The sequence below is a fragment of the Trichophyton verrucosum genome (assembly GCF_000151505.1).
Source record: "Trichophyton verrucosum HKI 0517 chromosome Unknown contig00773_1.f1.exp, whole genome shotgun sequence".
NCBI classification, from domain to species: domain Eukaryota; kingdom Fungi; phylum Ascomycota; class Eurotiomycetes; order Onygenales; family Arthrodermataceae; genus Trichophyton; species Trichophyton verrucosum.
This window is the reverse complement of record NW_003315255.1, coordinates 1-18,752: the sequence shown is the minus strand read 5'-3', so window position 1 is coordinate 18,752 and position 18,752 is coordinate 1. Positions and strand designations below refer to the sequence as shown.

The window sequence follows — 18,752 nt, the reverse complement described above, 5'->3', positions numbered from 1 at the left end:
TTCCGGATGATTTGCATTGGAAGGCTGGGTGGTTACGCAACGCTAAAGAACGTATTTATTGTTAATCTATACATTCATCCCAAGTTCACAAATGACATGGCGGGCTCACTGTCGGATATATGTGTGAAGTGTTTGGTGCATTCACCACGTCTAGTAAATAGCATGTTCGCTCATAAGAAACCCCCGGAGGAGCCTTTTACTAATCGTTAGACATGATATAGTTTTAAAAGTAGGTATCTATAAATGAAATCATTATGCTGTACCCTATTTACCCCATGGAACTCCAGTTTGCAAATAATAAGACCGTAGTCAGTGACATGAAAATGTATGATATAGGCGGCGTATTCGTGAGAGAAGTGATCCAACCATGGTCAACAATTTTATACAACAGCCTATTCCAAGCGATTGAGTGTAATCTTCAAGATCTCTTCGGTGGTTTTATGGGCATTAGCGGGATCTTTGCTCACTGTCTGCCAGATTTCTCCATGTTTCGGTTCCGTAGCAATGCACTTTGTTAGGACATCTTCGCGTTTCTCCTACATGAAAGATTAGGCGTTAGCAAGGTTGAACTGAGAAAAAAGAAGCTACTGAAAAGAGACAAGGACTTACATCTGTTCCATGCTGGAGAAGGAATTTATAGTACCATGCCCAAACATCTCCCAGATCGCTATTCGCAACGATGGCCTTTTCAAACCAGGTCATGGCTTTCTCCAGCCGTCTTTCACCCCAGAATATACGAGCAACGGTGACAAAGAGAATAGGATCGTTGTCCACCTTCTTAATAGCCTCCAAGCTTCGAGGTTTCCGGTGTGTGCGAGGTTCAAGGTGCCATATGCTTTCACTCCACAAAAGACCTGAATTCGGGACTTCTTGCAGAGCCTTCGACATAAGGGATTTAGCCTGGCTGAGATTGTTTGCTCGGCGTTCTACCCTGACACTCTCGGTCCAAAGTTCGGCATTCTTTGGAACGGCAAGTCGAGCACGATCAAGTACTGATCTGGCTTTCACAACAACACCGGCTTTCTCTTCTAGCCTTGAAGCAAGGAGCCAGAGCGGCACTGACTTGGGACATGCTCGGGTACCTGTTCCGTATGCTTCCCGAGCTTGTTGGATTTGTCCGTCACTTTCATAAATTTGCCCCTTAAGCATCCAAAGCTTGTCTGCTTTAGGATATAGCTGCAAACCCTGGTTGACCAAATCCAAAGCATGATCCCTATTGCCGAGCTGGCGCTCATAAGCCACGCTCTTGATCCAAACCCTGTCTGTACCAGCCTCTCGCCGAGCGGTTGACAGTAGTTCTCTGGCCTGTTCGATTTGATTAGTATCTGCCTCGAGTTTCACTGCCGCGAGCCAGATATCTTCATTGTTGGGGTTCTGGTGGAATGCCCGCCCAAGAACTCGTCGTGTATTGTCAATCTCGCCAGCCTGCCACTTCTCTTTGGCTAACTGCATCCATAGTTCCTCAGATCGGGGGCAGGCCTCAACAGCCTTCTCAAGCAGCTGCCAGAGACTTTCTTTGGTACCATGGTTCCGCTCTAGATCTGCCGCCGCAAGCCATACTGACTTCTTATTGACAAAAATGCGGAGTGCATAGGCATATATTGCCCTTGCCGTCTCATATTTCCCTCTTGCAATACTGCCCTTCGCATCTTCCATCCAGATATCCTTTCTGTCATCGTCTTCGTCAAGACCCCACCCCAATGTTTCTCGGATAATGGCGTTGCAGGTAAGAATTGCATCCTCTTCTTCGCATTTTTCAGCCTCGACAATCCATTCTTCCCGCTTCGGCATGGCGGAGTCTCTAGCAAGAGATTGGACGGCCCTTTTCATCACGTTTACTTTATTTGCGGTCCCCATTTGCTCCTGTAGCCTGGCTGCAGCGATCCAAATATCGCGACTGGTAGGTACCGCTTTACGAGCTGCGTTGAGGACCTTTTGGGCATTCTCAGGTGTTTCCAACCGTGCCAGTGCCAGCCATAGCTCAACGGAGAGAGGTATTATTTCAGTGGCTTTGGCAAGTAGTAGGCGTGCATCCTCGGGGTTCTCTTCCAGGTTCACAGCCTCTTTCCAGATGGTGACTGATTGGGGTACGTGCAGGATGGCCTGTCTCAGGACGTTTTTCTTGGCTCGAGGATCAGACTCCAGTTTCATAGCTTCGATCCAGAGTCTCGTTGATCGATCATTATTTTTGATCGCGTTTGCGGCGATGATTTTGGCGTTGTGGTTATCATTGAGGCGGATATTCTCTAACCAGACATCCTCACTTTTTGGACAGAGTTCACAGCCTCTAGCAATGTAATTCCTAGCGGCTCCAATGCGACCCGCAATCTCTTCTAGACGAGCAATGGCGATCCATCCGGGAGGATGTTTCGGGTTGGTTTTGGTGACCGACTCCAGAAGTGTCCGCACACGTTTGATATCTCCAATCTCTACCTCACCAGCCTTCATCTCAGATTTCGTTAAGCTTGTCAGGTAGCCCTTCGGATCAATCGACGTTGCACTGCCGGAGGCAACATCTCCGTTCGAGCCTTCGGCTGCTTGATCCAGGCGAACCTGAAGCACCTTATCTCTGGCGGCACCAATATCAGCAAAATTGGTGATTGTTCCGTCAGCATTTTCACCTCGAGGAACGTATGACTCAGTCCCGTCGTCGTTGATGGTAGTGCTAAACTCAGTTGAGTCTCTGGCGTTCGCTATGACGCTGTCTGGTACAGCATAGAATCTCTGGCGCATATTTTGCCTGGCTCTTCGGTTCTTGCCCGTGAGATCTCCAACTTCAGGAATATTAGCCCAGTCCTCGTCGGAGACTGAAGCTAATGACCGCTTGAGATCTGCGAATTGTTGTTGTATTTTAGGATTTTTTCTCTCGTACTCTTCCATTTCCTGGCGTTCCCGAGCTTCCCTATTGTAACACGATGTGGCTTATGTTGGTAATCTGTTCAAAACGAAAGGGAGTTCTAGGACAAGATAAACTATTGGGTTCTTGCACAGACTCAAACTGGACTGGAAGGGGGACTATTAAACATACCTTCTCGCTTTGCGCCTTTTGTCCATCTTCTCATCCACAGCCTGGTACACCTGGTCTGCTTCATCGTCATCTCGGTCATATTGACCATAGGCGAATAGGCCGGTCTCGTTCTCTGGGTCTTGATACCGGTCATCATCCTCCTCCTCTTTATCTGCTTTCCCGCCCTTCTCCCCCCGAGTCGAAGCACCATATGCGGTCGGGGGTGCAGTACCCAGCAACGCAGCCCTCTTTGCAAGGGTTTCCTGTATCTGTTCTGGAGTAGGGCCTTCCCGCGCGGGCCCAAGATCAGACCGAGTCGTGAAACCGGTCGCACCACGGCCCAGTCCAGCAACGTAGTTTTCGGGTGCTGGCTGGCTGAGGAAATCCTTGCGCCCTGACATCGTCGGTAGTACGGGGATATATGTAGCTGTTAATGTAGTTGGTTTCTTGTTGGCTTCAAGGAAGCTCGAAGCTGGACGGGCTTCCCGTAAACTGCCTGGAGCCTAGGCCGGCCACCTTTTTTATATATTGCGGATAAATGTATTTCCGCGCCGTTNNNTTTTTTTTTTTTTTTTTTTTTCCGAACACAAAATTTATCAGGAGCGCTGGCAGGAAATTTGTTAGGACGGATATATCAGTGAGCTTTGGGGGCTGCAAGAGAGGACCTGACAGAACAGACAGCTCACGGAGAAGGTCAAGATGCCCAAGGCAAAGCAAGGGAAGCGCAATAATGCGGCACAGGCGAGCAGTCCATATGCGCAGGCCGTCGCCAAAACCAAGGCAGCCCACAACATATTCCGCATGAATACAGATATAGGCCAGCACGTCTTGAAGAACCCTGGAGTAGCTCAGGCTATTGTTGACAAGGCAGATCTAAAACAAAGTGACGTAGGTTTTACTGTCTGCTCTTTGGGGATGCTTCAACTAATGTCAAACTGTAGACTGTCCTAGAAGTCGGACCTGGTTCTGGAAACTTGACCGTTAAGATCCTGGAGAAGGCCAAAAAAGTCATAGCCGTGGAATTGGATCCAAGAATGGCGGCAGAACTCACAAAGCGTGTACAAGGAAAGCCGGAACAGAAGAGACTGGAAGTCCTGCTTGGAGATGTTATGAAGACAGAGGTACCTTACTTCGATGTCTGCATAAGCAACACTCCGTACCAGGTATAGATCTTAAATAATCATCTGTCGGATTGTGGGATATAACAAGCGCCATCCACTGACTACTGGCGTACAGATTTCGTCTCCATTGACCTTCAAACTGCTAGCTACGAACCCAGCACCCAGAGTATGCATCCTCATGTTTCAGCGTGAATTTGCAATGCGACTGTTCGCAAAGCCGGGAGACAAGCTGTACAGTCGTTTATCCGTGAATGCACAAATGTGGGCAAAAATAGATCATATCATGAAAGTGGGCAAAAACAACTTTAAGCCGCCGCCTGCTGTTGAATCTAGTGTGGTTCGCATTGTCCCGAAAGTCCCACGACCGGATATTAGCTACGATGAATGGGATGGTCTTCTTAGAATTGCCTTTGTTAGGAAGAACAAGACACTGAGATCTAGTTTCCTTGGAACTACTAGCGTTGTGAGTATGCTAGAAGCTAACTACTGCACATGGTGTGCCCAAAACAATATCCCGGTTGATTCAGACCTCCTGGATGGGGACCAGCAGATGATCACCGAGGAAGATGATGACCAAGGCGAGGAGGAAGTTGATGAAATAATGGATGTTGATGACGAGGATGACGTTCCTGACTTCTTTAAAACGGAGAAGGCCCAGACGGCCTCCTCCAAACCTGGTCCCACGAAACGTGGAAAGGTGACAAATCTCGTCCGAGAAAAGATCAGACAAGTTCTTGAAGATGATACCAAGCTCGCGGACAAGCGTGCCCGGATGTGTGACGAAGGGGAATTCCTAAAGCTTCTTTGGGCATTCAATCAAAAGGGCATCCACTTTAGTTAGTCGAACATCATGATTCATTTCATGAATACGCTCTTAAAGTGGTCTATGCAGTCGAGTGGGGCCTCTCTACAGCGGCGCCGCCTGATCTGAGATGCGCGCTTGAATCTTGAAACAAGCTTTGCCATATGAAAGCTTCGCTCAAGAGCAGCTCTATATCCTTCTCTGTCCACTCTCGCGTTGGGAGTGCCTGGAGGAACATCATAACCTCCTACCCCACGATCAGCATGTGCTATGGAAGCTTAGCAATAACGGGCAAGACAAACCTGAAAATCCATCTTCAGCAGCTGTTCCGACCACTTGACAAGGAATGCAGCGCAAACATATAGGTGAAACCGTGAAAACCCTTGCTCCTCTGCCTGGAATTCAATTAGCATGATCCTTTGGGGTCTAGCGCTTTTCGAGGGTACGCTACCATATATGTATCCCACATCCTTATTGTATTTTTGATGCTGATTTCCCGCATAAGTAGACAATTCATCCATCGAAAGCTGAATTGCATGAACTCGACTCCCTCATTCTCAAGGTGTTTGGTCAATGCTAGATCAATGCGTCTCGTGAGGTCATGAAGTGCATTAACTTGCCTGTGTATCCCAGGCTGTGCATAAATATAATTATCTTGGATGCCGTCAAGAAGTTTGGTCAAGCACCAAAAGGAGTCTGCTTCTACAGCATTGATCACTGGTTGCGGTAACTGGCCAGGATCCATGCCTTGCTCAATGTCAGAATCCGTAATGTATGAGCCCAGAAAAACCTGCCAGAAAGGAGTGACAAGATCATTTATCCCTTGGACATATCCACTAGCAGGATGTCGAATTGCCCAAACATAGAGGATTCGCTCGAGTGACCGTTGTGTTGCCTCGTAGGCATAAAGGGGTATATGGGGGTTAGTCCGTGGGATATCAATACTGATTTGATGCCAGATTGCCTCATCAATCCCTCTCCCACCACCTAAATTTGGAGTCGAGGAGGTAGCAGGCACAGCTTTCGAACCAATTGACGAATTACGCTCGAAGGCTTGCCGTACGCCATCGAGATATTCCTTTCGCTTACGCTCTAGTGTTGAGACACGACGATCACTGTTCGCGGGCAAGTACCCGAGCAGTAGTTGCCAGGTCATTGCCCTGACCTCTTCTGGGATACCCGACCAAGCTAGATCACGGAGCTCAGGCAACGATACGGTACTGGATTGGAGTATCCGTTTAAATTTGTTCACTCGACTTATTCGAGTAGAATGAGCTTCTGTCTCCTTTGCACTAGCTCCAGGTGGTGGCGGGGAGTGGTTAATTAAATTCAATGAGTTTGCAGGATCTGGTATATCATAATTAGCCAGTTAAATAGGATAGCAATACGCATAAAACTAAACGTACCCTTCAATATATCTTTATACTGTGGCCGGAGTATCTTGCCCTCTGATTTATTTGCTGTAGGATAGGTTAAATTCGACCGTTCCTCGGCAATGTCTGTACTGTTCGCTCGGAGGCGCATTCTGTGCATACTGGGAATCAGGTTTGAAGCATTTACATGGCTGCTTGGTTCAGGGGTGGACTGGGTTGTCTTCACCGGAAGGCTATAACCCGGCGATGGCTTGGCCCGTTGTCGTCGCATGTTGGTAACACTTGGAAGTCCGAACTCGTCCTCATCGTCCTCGTAACCTATTTCATCACCGTCATCGTCATCATCTATATCTGGTACTAAGCCTCCAGATCCTTGGGAAAGGAAGCTGGTATATGGATGCTGTGAAGATGATGTTCTTTTGGCGGGTTTTCCACGGTTCGCGTCACGGACCCTGCTTGAGGTGGGGGACAGCGAGGGCCGCGATGGTGTGGACGATCTGGAACTAGGAGGGACACCCCTATGCCAGCTCCCAAGTCAGTATTGAGATTCATTTTCATAGAACTTTTTAAACAGCTATATCAGCAAAGGGGGCAGAGACATACTTCAACATATCTGTATGGGCGTAAGAAGCTCCGACAACGGTGTTTTGGTTGAACGGAATATGAGGGCTTTGCGGCCGAGAGGACGACGATATTGATCTCCAGAACGGGAGTCCTCCTCGACTATATAAAGAGTCAGTGGCTGCTATGCGAATAAGAGGAATGGCAGTGGCGGTGGGGGCGGGGAGTCGATAACGTACGAAGACGTATGGTCTGTGGATTATCGCATGTTATCAGCTTATCAGTAATAATTGACTCCCTGGCAAAAAGTCGCAAGCAATAAAAGGAGAGATATTGATCTGGGGGTATGGGGTAAGGCATCTCGAGTCACGGACCGACCTGAACCATTTCCTGCGAGCTGTTTGTTAGCTTGAAAGAGCCCCAGCAGACGGGGGATGGTCGTATAGCTAGCAAGCTGCACATACCTGCGGCGTGTGGTGCTGGTCTTGTCGCCCCTTTTTACTCGACATTGTGGCGGCCAGCAGGTACAAAATCAATACAGGGAGAGACGCCTAGGCGCCCGCTATGCAACTATGCCTCGCTCCAGCATCTATCCTCCCTCGACGGTGGCGGCTGTCAAGCTGTCTGGCTGTCATCTTCGCACAGCTTTTGTCGTTGACGTTGGATGTTTTTTTAGCCTCCGATGGCACTGCTTAGTCAGCCAAGCCACCCTCGAGGATGAAAAAACCATCCAACCTCGCCGGCTTTCTCTCTGCTTCTGACACCACCTCGCACACGCACAAGAGCGCTGCCTTGCAGCTTCAAGATATCGCGAATAACGGCCTGAACTAACGAGACTGACGCAGTGTATCTAGCTGTCGGCGGTAGTCTGACTTTTTACGACCTTTCAGTCTCATTTCGGTTGCTGCTCGAGGAACCATGACTGAGCCAGAGGACCTCGAAGAGGATCTCTTCGCCGACCTGTAAGCTGCTCTCCCTTGCATTACTATTGTTTTGGATTGCTTGTTGCTGCTTTCTTGAGCTTGCGTGTGGCAGGTATTCTGTATTTCTGACCTGCTGGATAGGTATGACGCCGATGAGACCCCGGCAACATCATCTGCGCCTCCCGCCGCCACGGCACAAACACCGTCCCAGCCTCCTCCTACCACCAAGACAGAGATAGCAGAAACACCCAGTTCTACACAGCCTGCCCCGACTCAGCAGCAGCAGCCTGCTCAAGAGCAGAAACCAGAACCACCATCAGCCCAGAATGGTGCCCAGGGTACGCCTACAGCTGCGGACACTAGCGGCGGTGGACAGGCTTCAAATGAGCCTGAGAGCCAAGGCACAGGTATAAAAGAAGACGGGTAAGTTATGCCTTTGACAGGTTTGAGTTTCATTCCCGTTATATTGCCCATTTTACCATACTCTTTACACCATCAAAACCAATCGGCCAGTTGCGTCGGTTGCCGCCGGGAAAGAGTTTTAAAGACATTATGGATCTACTTGGATCGTTGGTAGTCCAATTTTCCAGGGTGGACAATATTTTATCCATATGATTCTCCTCCCTTTATCCGGAAGAAAGGTCGATAAATATCCTCAGTGACTCGCGCCAAAGATAACGAAACGCCTCTCGACTGCCGGCCTATGCATGGAATATGAATTCGATGGCTTTTAAAGGTCGAAAATGTGGTGTGTGCGCGGATTATGGGGTCACACATAGGTGGAAGGGCATCCTTGAAATTTACCCGGAACTTTCAGCTGAGCTTGCTTGACCCTGACATGGCTGCTGCGCAGTTTTCTATTTGGACATTTAATGGAAAGGGTACCAGGGGCAAAAGAGGGTGCTGGCCATAATTCGATGGGGTTTATCAGTTCAGTGGCTGAAAAGAGATCGAGGGTATTTCATGCATTAATGCCTCTGCACGATTCCGCTGTGGAACGACTATAGTATATCAGATACTATATATCTTGTCGGTATATCTTGATAGAGCAGTGCAAAAAGCAGTTATCTACTTAACTGTCTTCGATGTGGAATATCGAACATTACCTAGCTTCGGACATAGAATCAGGCAGAGGATTATCGGAAAAAAGAACTTCGAAAAATTCCAATTCTCAGTTTATTGAAGCTCGACGGGTGCACAATTACAGATCCCACAAGACCAAGACCAAGAACCACAGATGAGCCCTGCACCTAGTTCCGGCATGAGCGTGTGATGACCGTCTGAGGTCAACATCACATCTCCCTCGACTGTAAAGCGCCCAACAGCACGCTGAGCCCATCGCTTGCGAGAGCTATCACAACTCTCCATACTTGTTACATGACCATGGAGGGAAGAAAGTTGTTATCAAACTTTACGAGATTGTCTATGCGAATGAAGTCCGGCTCGCATACGTCGCCAGCAACCCCCTGGCATTCACCGACCACGACATGGCCGTCGGCGCGACATAGAATCTCGGCTGATCAGCGCCGAAAAGTCATCAGGCGCAGAACTTCTCTTGTCCTTTCGATGGAATTTTCATTTTCTTGAGGGCGCAGCCACGATGTCTCGACTCTTATTTCTTTTTTTACTCCTTTGTCCGTTTTGCTTGATACGCCTGCATCGGACACATGCTACACTCTCCATGCATACTACACATAGTGAATATGGGCTAATACTATATACTAAAATAGTAAAATGTTTATTGGTGGATTGAACTGGGAGACTACAGACCGTATGTGCAAGCCTCTTCTCAATAATGAGCTACACATGCCATGATGTGCGTATCTGACGATATATGCTTTTAGAATCTCTCAAGGAATACTTTTCCCAGTTTGGAGAAGTCCACGAATGTACTGTTATGCGAGATGGAGCGTCTGGTCGATCAAGAGGGTTTGGCTTCCTTACATTCACTGACCCAAAGACTGTAAATACAGTCATGGTCAAGGAGCATTATTTGGATGGTAAAATTGTATGACTTTCTCTCACAACATCTGCTATCTTACTTAGCCAGATCTTTTGCTGACCAACTTTACAAGATCGACCCTAAACGAGCAATACCTCGAGACGAACAGGAACGGACCAGTAAGATTTTTGTTGGTGGAGTGAGCCAGGAAGCCACCGAACAAGAGTTCAAGCAATTTTTTATGCAGTTTGGCCGCGTTGTCGATGCAACTCTCATGATTGACAAGGATACTGGACGGCCTCGAGGATTTGGTTTTGTCACCTTTGATAGTGAAGCCGCTGTCGAGGCAACCCTCTCAGTCCCTCTGGAGATCCACGGGAAAGCAATTGAGGTAAAAAAGGCTCAACCCCGCGGCAACCTCAGAGACGATGAGGAGAGCCGGCGGTTAGGCAAACGCGGGTTCCGCGATGATCGATTCAAAGACGACCGTGGCAGTGGATCCGATTCAGGCCAGCAAAGCAATACCCAGAACCAAACAAACATGGCAGGTGGCATGACACCACAAATGATGGCCCAATATTGGCAACGGATGCAACAATACTTTGCTCTAATGCAGCAGCAAATGGCTTCTGCTCAGGCCCAAGGCATGAACCCAGCCATGGGAGGCATGAACCCGGCTGTCCTCCAACAGATGCAGCAAATGCAACAGATGCAACAAATGAATCAAATGAAACAACAGCCAGGTACTCAGCAAGGAGGAATGCCTCCAGCCTCCCCGACACCCCCCAACGCGCAAGGGATGCAAGGAATGATGAACCCCATGCAACAACAGATGCAAATGCAACAAATGCAGCAAATGAACCAAATGCCAAATCAAGGCCAAACAGGACCTGGATTCACAGGCGGTGGTATGGGTGGCCAGATGGGAGGAAACGTTGCTGGTGGCCCCGGCCCAACTGGTTCAGCTGGCACCCCTCCAATGCCTGGAAACTTTGCAAACAACAGGGGAGGCCCAGGGTACAATGCCCAGGAACAAATTGCATTCGAACAACAGAAGTATGAACAACAGCAAGCTCGACGGGCGGCCGATCCCCGGACATTCTCAGGATATCAGCAAGGCAACCAATCTTGGGAGGGGATGTATGATGACACCCCCCAACCTAACCTCCCGACTGGTCCTCAGGGTATGGGCCGTGCTGGAAGCGCTGGAGGGCCTATGGGACGCGGTATGTCTCCTAATGTTGGGAATAAGCCTCCGCAACCAGTTGCATCGCCTCAGCCGCAGAGTGCTCCGCCCGCAAATGCTCCTACTGGCCCCCGAAATGCTGGAAGGCCGGGTGCTAACTATCGTGGAGGAGGACGTGGAGCCCACCGAGGCTTCCATCCCTATTCCCGCGGTTGAATCTGATACCATGCTTCTTTCTATGTCATGCCTGCACCTTAGCCTGAGTGTCGGAAAGAGGTTCTCGGTCGGGGGAAGATATCCAGCTTCTGCTTTTGCAGACTGGCGCACCCTATCCGTCCAACTACCTAGGCTCAAATGCTCTTCACAGTATTCCTGATGATCAGGGTTTGATCTGGTTTTATGCTGTCTATGCTTGTTGTCTCTTCTCCCTCTTCACTGTTAAATCGGGGTCGTGAAACTTTCCTTGGGGAGCGGTTGCTTACTCGCCTTTTCATGGCTAGTTACTGTTCTCTTTTTCTTCTATCAATCCCCGCTCTAATGGCTTAAATGGCGGCCCATATCCAGTTTTCAGCTTTGTCTTCGCTTTGTGTTATTCTCAGCAACAATTTTAATCTCATTGTTAAATAAACAAGAAAATGGAAGCGATTGCCTAGTTAGCTATTTCTCTTTGGCTATACAAGTACTTTACTACGAGTAGCCGATATTATATCAACTGCCTAGGCAGAGAGCGTCAGCTTTAAATTTCTAATATTTTGAACGCGCAGTGTCTGGCTCCAATGTGACTGTAGCAGAATTGAATTGAAGTTCAATTATTACATCCACTCTCCCGCACCCCTATCTAAACATATTCAACTCTGCTACAAATGGTAATATATAACAAGGCAAGCAGTTATGAACGAAACACAAGATCGAATAGAAAGAGGGTTTGACTTTGTCCATTAGAAACCAGACTTCCATCCCCAGCCTAGAATTCAACTCCAATACGCCAGAAAACAAGGGAAAAGGCGCCTCAGATATTTGGTATGTAGGCCTGTTTCGCCAGATAACTCCCAAGGTTCCTAAAAAAAAAAAAAAAAAAAGAAAGAAAGAAAGAAAAGAAAAGAAAAGAAAAGAAAAGCAAAAGACACGCATATTCCTAGCTTGCATGAAGCAGGACTTTCGGTTCAAACGTTGTGTGATGAACATACCTATGTACAAAGTAAGGCGGTACCAAAAGTATGAGTGAAAAGGTAGAGAAGTGAAGAGAGTAAATGAAGAAAAAGCAAGGAAAAGGGTAAGGAAGGGTAAGGAATAGATAGTAAAAGAACATAGAAGATGGGGCCTTGAGTCCAACACAATAAATGTGTAGAAAACTTGTTAGAATAAAATGGTTAGAAGCAAAGGAGAGCATAAGGAAACGGATTGAGAAAATGAATGTTTAGTGTCTTGGCTTTGCAGGTCTGCGTCGAAGTCCGAAGTCTTCTTCTTGAAGTTGTCGAATGAGCTTTATGCTATCAGGGTCAACATCGGCTTCTGCGAAGCTAGCTCGATCGTGTGCCCTCCTTGAGGATGGCCCGTGGCCATCGTTTGCACGGTGAGACGATCCGGGTCTTGAAGAAGTCTTTGACCTGACTGGAGAAGACGGGGATAAGCCTGAGGCAGAAGAACGGTCCTTGGATGAGCGCTGCTTTTGTCCATCGGCAACTTTCGTGTTGAGAGAAGGGTAGCGGGATTGGTGATAAGATATAGAGGTTGGGGTATGAATTGATAAAGGCTTGTCCGTATTTCGATCTCCCTCTACAGCTTTGCCCTTTTCACCATCCAATGAGCCAGGAACTCCATCAATATCGTCGACTAGGGACGTTGGAGGGGACACAAGGCTGCCAATTGGGAGCATGGACTCTGGGGCAATTGGATGTTCAGAAGGAGCTTCTGCCTCTGAGTTTCCAGCTGGAGGAGACGAATAAAGAGGGCTATCTCGAGGGAAGTTGGACTTGAGAACATGCGCCTTGTCTTTTGAACTGTCGATCTTAGAGTCTTGAGCAGAATCTGTATCATTCTTTGTGCTGGAAGATGTATCTTCTGTGCTGCGTGGTGATTTATTCTCACCGCGCTTCTGCTTTTTCGGGGGGCTTGATTTCTCATCTTCAGGACGTGAACGTTTTGTCTTGGGTTGCTCTTGGATCTTGACCGGGTCGACTCGACCGGCTTCATCATGGATGCATCGGCGCTAGTATGTATTAATACATGTGGTTATGAGGTAATAAAAGGGGGGAATATACTGACCTTACTCTTCCGACATTCCTCGCAGGCCTTTATTCTGCCCTTCTTACTAGAACTTGATGATCCAGGACTTGTTTCCTGAGGTCTCCTCAACCCGTTTCCGCCCGCGTCCGGAGGATTGGGGCCGGAAATGCTTGCCTGGTGTGGTATGCCATTGCGATAAGGTAGAGAATCCCCATTTGCCCTATCTATGGAATCGTCAGGCCGTGATGTAGTGAGGGTCGTGTCTCCCCCATTTGCACCAAGAGAAGGATCCTTAGCAGTTTCTTGGTCGGAGCTAGCATCGAGACCACCACCCTCCTTGTGACGACATTTGATACGGCGTTTTCGGCAAGGGTCACAAGCGATTCTTTTAGGACCGAGGCTTGCAGCTTTAGGCGTCTGCCGTGGGTTGGCCTCCAAGCCTTTGTTCTCAGCAACAGAAGGCCTGCGTATTTCTCCAGCAGGTGTTCCACTGCTAGAAGAAGCGGAGACGTCTCGCAGAGGCGTACTAACTGCAGGTTGGGATCCTTGATCAGACGGCTTCTGGGTACTGTTTAGTGATGGTCTCGACTTTTGAGAGCCAGTCATAGCACGCTCGGACTGTTTGCGTGGTCGAGTGCTCCGACGTTTATCAGACATGTCGACTTTTACATCCATGACGATTGCTCCGGGACGAGTCCACTGAGGTGCAAGTTCATTGCCCCGTTTCCAAGCTACCCAAACTCCGAATTTCTGAGCAATATCAACGGGATCACCTTGGCCTTTGGGAATAGACCTGCTGACGGCGTTTCTCGTTTCCTTCGTAACGCCATCGACCTTGTAGCCGCCTGCAATCAATGCAGTTCTCAGAATGTATTTGGCCAATTCGGGAAGTCCGTCAATTTCGCTTTGGGAGTAGAATTTGGCGTCATAATAATCAGACCCTGGCTCCTGACTGGCAGCAAATTCTTCTGCTTCTGGGTGATAAACGGGGTTTTCACGATGGAATTGGTAATTTTCGTCTTGAGCAAAAGCATCCCGAAGCCGCGGCGGTATGGGGTCATCAGCCAGATATTTCAGGACAGTTAGCCACATAATCTTTTGGAAAAATGGATATCGGAATTTCCGCGGGACTTTGGCGTCCTTTTCCATCTTCGTGATCTTGAGCTGCATCGCGTAGTTCATCCTGGTCAAAAAGTTACCGCCTATAACCAGGCTGTCTTCCGGTGTCCAAACAGCATGGATCCAACCAGACGGAATCAGCATCGTGTCACCCTCGGAAAGGTCTACTCGATAACACTCTTTGGATTCCGTTCCGAGAAAGGTGGTGTCTTGAGCAGGGGAATTACACCATTCGTCGTACTTTTTCAAATGCTTCTCCTTGGGCGGGATGAAGAAGAAGGTTTTCTTCCCCTTTAGTATGTGGTAATACACCGACGAGCCGCCGAAGTCGATATGGAAATCAGTGTAGCAGTCGGCAACGGACATCAGGCAATAAAACTGGACCTTTGGATAGTCTCCAAGAGCCTGCTGTTCAGGTGGCCAGACTGAGTCCTGGAGGTCAAGTTCGCGAACCACTCGCGGACGCCGCAAGAGCCGTCCTACCGGAGACTGTGAGACTTCAAGACTTATAACATTCTTGACCATCTTGGTGGAGCTAGTATCGTAATAGTAATCCATCCATCTCTGCATAGTCCATTTCTTCTCTTCGCCTTGCTGCGATTTAACGTCGATGACTTCGATCTTTTCCTCTGGTCCGTAGATCTCACCTACGGCCTTTACTGTGAGGCCCTTGGGGATGACCATGTCCAGGAGATCCTGGCCGCAGTCAATAGCCTCCTCATAACCGTTATCTTCGGGTATGGTTGCGTCGAATTCTTCTTCGGTAGTAGCTTCGTGGAAATCGAAACCTGCGCGCGAGTTCATATGAGCGGGAATAACAATCGGCTCGATCATGCCAGCCCCGCGTTCAAAGTATGAAGCGGTAACCAAATCAGGCGGCATCCTGGCGAAGTGATCCGGCAGGAAGGTTATGGTACCTTGCTTTATGGCAGCAAGATGGATGTTTTCGTGCTCTTCGGAGGGGGGTTTCACAAATCCTTGGTTCAGGCCTGCGTAATCGATAGCCGTTCGAGGACGAGTGGACTTGCGAACGAAGGTGGTCGGGCCGTGTACCGGGCGACATTTGGTGCAGATGAACTTGTCCACGGTCCGTATCTCATGGTCGCTCTTGAAGCCGCAGCAGACGATATGGAACCACTGGTCACATCCGTCGCAATTGACCCAGGTAACCTCTGCATCGTCTCCTCCGACTCCAGCTGGGGCACGGTCCCGGTTACATGCCGCACAGTTCGTCTGGCCGGCAGAGCTGCCATCTTCGGCGGCCTTTTGTTTCGTTCGTGGTTTGGATTTGGTTGGTTCCTTGTCTTGAGACGGTTTAGAAAACGGTATAACGGGCGTCTCTTGGCCCCATGAAGGAGTTGGAGGAGCAGAAGGAGTAGGAATATTCTTATACTTCTTCTTCTTCCTTGCAGGCTTCTCTTCCTCTTCCGGGTCGTCTTCAAGCGCAACCCCCATTGCAGAGGGATAGAGAGGCGAGTCGGGCAAAAGGCCGTTCATGGCTGGTCGGGAGAGTGCGGCAGCGCCATCTGACTGAGATCGTAGCCTGACAGGCGGGACACCGTTTGCACTTCCTGCCATCCCAGGCCAGGCGGGAACACCTCTGTCGCGCGTGACATCGCCATGGTCGTAGGCAGCAACCGCAGAGGCAGGACCGCGCCACAGATCGGTGTTCCAGGAGTGAGTAGAGTTCTCTGTAGTGACTCGAGACAGAGGAGTGATGTGAGGGGAGTAGTGGGGAGAGTTGGTCGGTCTGGCGAAGTTGAGCAGCAGCTCGGCGTCTGTTTTCATGCTGTCGAGGGTGGAGACATGGCTCGTTGCTGGCCTGTCTCCGAGTCTCTGCCAGCCCGGCGAGTGCGCCTTTTCAGACTTTGCTCGCTTCGACGGTCTCTCGTCGATGTCCGGAGCAGCTCCCTGATGCCCGAGAGGCGAGATGATGGGCTCGTCCGGTCCATCGTAGGCGAGAGGAGAGAAGGTCGGGCTGGTGGCTAGTGCTATTGTAGCAAGAGTGTCGATGGTAGACCTGGACCTGGCGTGTCCGCCGGGCCTGCCGGGGGACTGCTGCTGGTTCTGCTGGTGATTATGATGCTGGTATTCTGGGTGTGGTTGTTGTTGTTGCTGCTGCTGCTGTGGTGGTGGTGGTGGTGGTGGTGCTGGATGTTGATGGTGGTGCTCTAGCGGCTCGACGCCCCGATGACTGTTGCTGCTGTGTCTCCATGCCTCGTCCACCGACGGAACAGACCCATCGCCGCCTCGGCCGGAGCCGCTGGCGCCTGGCTTCCCTAGCCGGTCACGACGCGGAAGCGCAGCAGGACTGGCCGCAGCGGCAAAGGAGAGACGGGGGGAGAGCGGCTCGATCGCATGGCGAGGAGGGGAGGGAGTGCGGTAGTGCGACGGGCGGTTGGTAGGATGGGCGCCGAACGAGGTCGAGGGCGCCATGGCCGGGAAGGCAGGGCGTCTGGCGGTGCACACAGAGACAGGCCGGGCTGGAGAGGGAGATCAGGCCAGGCCGGGTTGCAGCATCGGCGCGTTGCAGGCAGAGAGGCTGTTGATGGCGGGGAGTTCTCGAGGGCGGACGGTTGGCGTCGACGGCGGCCGCAAGCATCGACGCAGCGCCCGGCGGCCTGGCGGGCGACGTTCTCGGTTCGTTTCTCGTGCTGGCTGCAGGACGGCCGTCAGCTTCGACGCAGGAAGACGCCCATCAGCGGTCGGGAGGCAGCTTGGTCGGTGGTCGGTGGTCGGTGGTGCAGCGGCGGCGCGAAAGGTGAAGTGTTCGGTCGGTCGTCTTTTTTGGTTGCTTTGCGAGAAGTCAAGAAGAAGAAGAAAAAAAAAGAAAAAGACAAGAAAAAGACGAAGCTTTTGGACGGTACGGTACTGGGATTACGGTCTTTGTTACGAGGGTGCCGCGGAGGGTGTGCGGGCTATCGTAATTTAAGCGGTAATACAGATACAGGGCCAGCATGCAGGTCAGACATCCTCGTTTTACGCTGCGAGGAAGGCCGGAAGAAAGGAAGAAAAGGGACTAAAAGGGCTGCGGGATGGGCTACCAGTGCTGTCTGTAGCTGTGGAGAGTCAGGGGTTGCTGCGTGGTGGGCGAAGGGGGGACGGGGACGTCGGCCAGGGGCTACCAATTTTTTTGCATTTTGATATCTGGATATCTGGGGGACTACCAAGAAAATTCTGATATAAACACACGCAGTCAGCGTTAGGCGGGGAGACCTGCTATACTACCATCGACCTGGCGCGGGCCCGCTCTTCCACCGTCAGCTTGTCCACCACGTCGCCGTCCGCCTGCGAGATCTCCTCCCACTCCTCCTCCTCCATACCCATGACCATCACTATCTGCGTGCACCGGGCAAAGGTCTCGCGGTGACGGTACCGGCCTGCTCTGCCGCCAATGCTGCCTCCTCTCTCCCCAGCAGCGGCAGCAGTGGCAGCGTCATGGTGGTGGCCCTCAGCCACGTCCACTGCAGCGGCTATTATCCCGGTAACGTCTCGCTCTAGCTTGGTGGTCCCCAGGGCGTTGACCCGCCCGTGGTAAGACCAGAGCCGTTTTTCCAGCAGCCTCGACAACGATGTCAGCGTCACGCCGAGCAAGCGGTCAAAGGTGTTGGCGGTCAAGATGCGAGCGATTGGCAGCATGAGGTCCCGCCAGCCAGCTGCAAACCGCTGGCGGACCAGGCCGTGATGGTGCCCGGTTTCATGGTGCATCAGGGCGTCGTCTTCAGCACCTGGGCCTGCTCCGTACGCTCCATCTTCTCCTTCGCCGTCCGGGGGCTGGTACTCGGCGTCCCTGAAGGCGTCTGCAAGGATAGGACGGAGACGGGACTTGAGCACGTTGTTGAATATGACTTGGATGCCATCGCCGATGAGATCCTGCGCCTTGGACGTAAAGGTAGCAGACAACGACCGTAGCGTACTTAGGACCACCTGAGCATCGTCAGCAAGCGGGAACAGCATCGATATCCGGGGTTGAGCGCTGGCATCATTGGTTACGTCGGCCCCGGTATCTGTGGACTCCATGTGTCGTTTCACAATGCGCTCCAAGTAGTCGACAGCAACGTCCAGGTTGTTGACGAGCACAAGAAAAGACACCACCATAGCAGGGGGAGGCTGGCCGCCTGGCACAACGGGTCTGGGGTGCGTTTCGTCTCGCATCTTTCGGTGTACCATACCGATGAAATCAGCACCAAGCACTCGGGCTATCGTAGGCACCACGCTGGTGATTGCCGACCGCTGAGCTGTTGCTAGGGTCTGTTGTATGACTTTGTTCACAATGTACATGATATCATCCACGACTGATGTGATATGGGGCGGGTTAGACACCAATGGCTTCCGAAGGTCCAAGGTAAGATCAACGGGCGGCTCATCCAGCTGAAAGGCCTTTTCCACCGAACGACGCAGGAAGAAGGTTGTCATCGCGTTATACGGTGACAACAGCTTGGTATCTACCTTTTGGGCTAGAGGAGAGCCTGTCAAGAAGGACGGTAGCTCT

At 50.6% G+C, this 18,752-nt stretch overlaps 7 protein-coding genes across 7 annotated transcripts; 3 read left to right on the top strand and 4 right to left on the bottom strand.

The window, feature by feature from the left end:
- Positions 1-392: 392 nt before the first annotated feature.
- TRV_06679 (uncharacterized protein) lies at positions 393-3,408 on the bottom strand (the record flags this gene model as incomplete). The annotated part of the gene is made up of 3 exons (XM_003019229.1): positions 393-536; positions 610-2,902; positions 3,029-3,408. The coding sequence occupies 3 exons, from the start codon at positions 3,406-3,408 to the stop codon at positions 393-395; spliced, it is 2,817 nt and encodes a 938-aa protein (XP_003019275.1).
- Positions 3,409-3,706: 298 nt separating this feature from the next.
- Positions 3,707-4,969, top strand: TRV_06678 (uncharacterized protein; the record flags this gene model as incomplete). Its single annotated transcript, XM_003019228.1, has 3 exons — positions 3,707-3,895; positions 3,949-4,128; positions 4,244-4,969. 3 exons carry the CDS (start codon positions 3,707-3,709, stop codon positions 4,967-4,969), a joined length of 1,095 nt encoding a protein of 364 aa, XP_003019274.1.
- A 367-nt stretch (positions 4,970-5,336) lies between these two features.
- On the bottom strand, positions 5,337-6,914 carry TRV_06677 (uncharacterized protein; the record flags this gene model as incomplete). Its single annotated transcript, XM_003019227.1, has 3 exons — positions 5,337-6,277; positions 6,337-6,755; positions 6,907-6,914. 3 exons carry the CDS (start codon positions 6,912-6,914, stop codon positions 5,337-5,339), a joined length of 1,368 nt encoding a protein of 455 aa, XP_003019273.1.
- An 868-nt stretch (positions 6,915-7,782) lies between these two features.
- On the top strand, positions 7,783-8,449 carry TRV_06676 (uncharacterized protein; the record flags this gene model as incomplete). The annotated part of the gene is made up of 3 exons (XM_003019226.1): positions 7,783-7,826; positions 7,929-8,210; positions 8,365-8,449. 3 exons carry the CDS (start codon positions 7,783-7,785, stop codon positions 8,447-8,449), a joined length of 411 nt encoding a protein of 136 aa, XP_003019272.1.
- Positions 8,450-9,521: 1,072 nt separating this feature from the next.
- TRV_06675 (uncharacterized protein) lies at positions 9,522-11,131 on the top strand (the record flags this gene model as incomplete). Its single annotated transcript, XM_003019225.1, has 3 exons — positions 9,522-9,558; positions 9,632-9,787; positions 9,834-11,131. The coding sequence occupies 3 exons, from the start codon at positions 9,522-9,524 to the stop codon at positions 11,129-11,131; spliced, it is 1,491 nt and encodes a 496-aa protein (XP_003019271.1).
- Positions 11,132-12,332: 1,201 nt separating this feature from the next.
- TRV_06674 (PHD finger and JmjC domain protein, putative) lies at positions 12,333-16,696 on the bottom strand (the record flags this gene model as incomplete). Its single annotated transcript, XM_003019224.1, has 2 exons — positions 12,333-13,124; positions 13,181-16,696. The coding sequence occupies 2 exons, from the start codon at positions 16,694-16,696 to the stop codon at positions 12,333-12,335; spliced, it is 4,308 nt and encodes a 1,435-aa protein (XP_003019270.1).
- Positions 16,697-17,479: 783 nt separating this feature from the next.
- On the bottom strand, positions 17,480-18,631 carry TRV_06673 (uncharacterized protein; the record flags this gene model as incomplete). Its single annotated transcript, XM_003019223.1, has 1 exon — positions 17,480-18,631. One exon carries the CDS (start codon positions 18,629-18,631, stop codon positions 17,480-17,482), a length of 1,152 nt encoding a protein of 383 aa, XP_003019269.1.
- Positions 18,632-18,752: the final 121 nt, after the last annotated feature.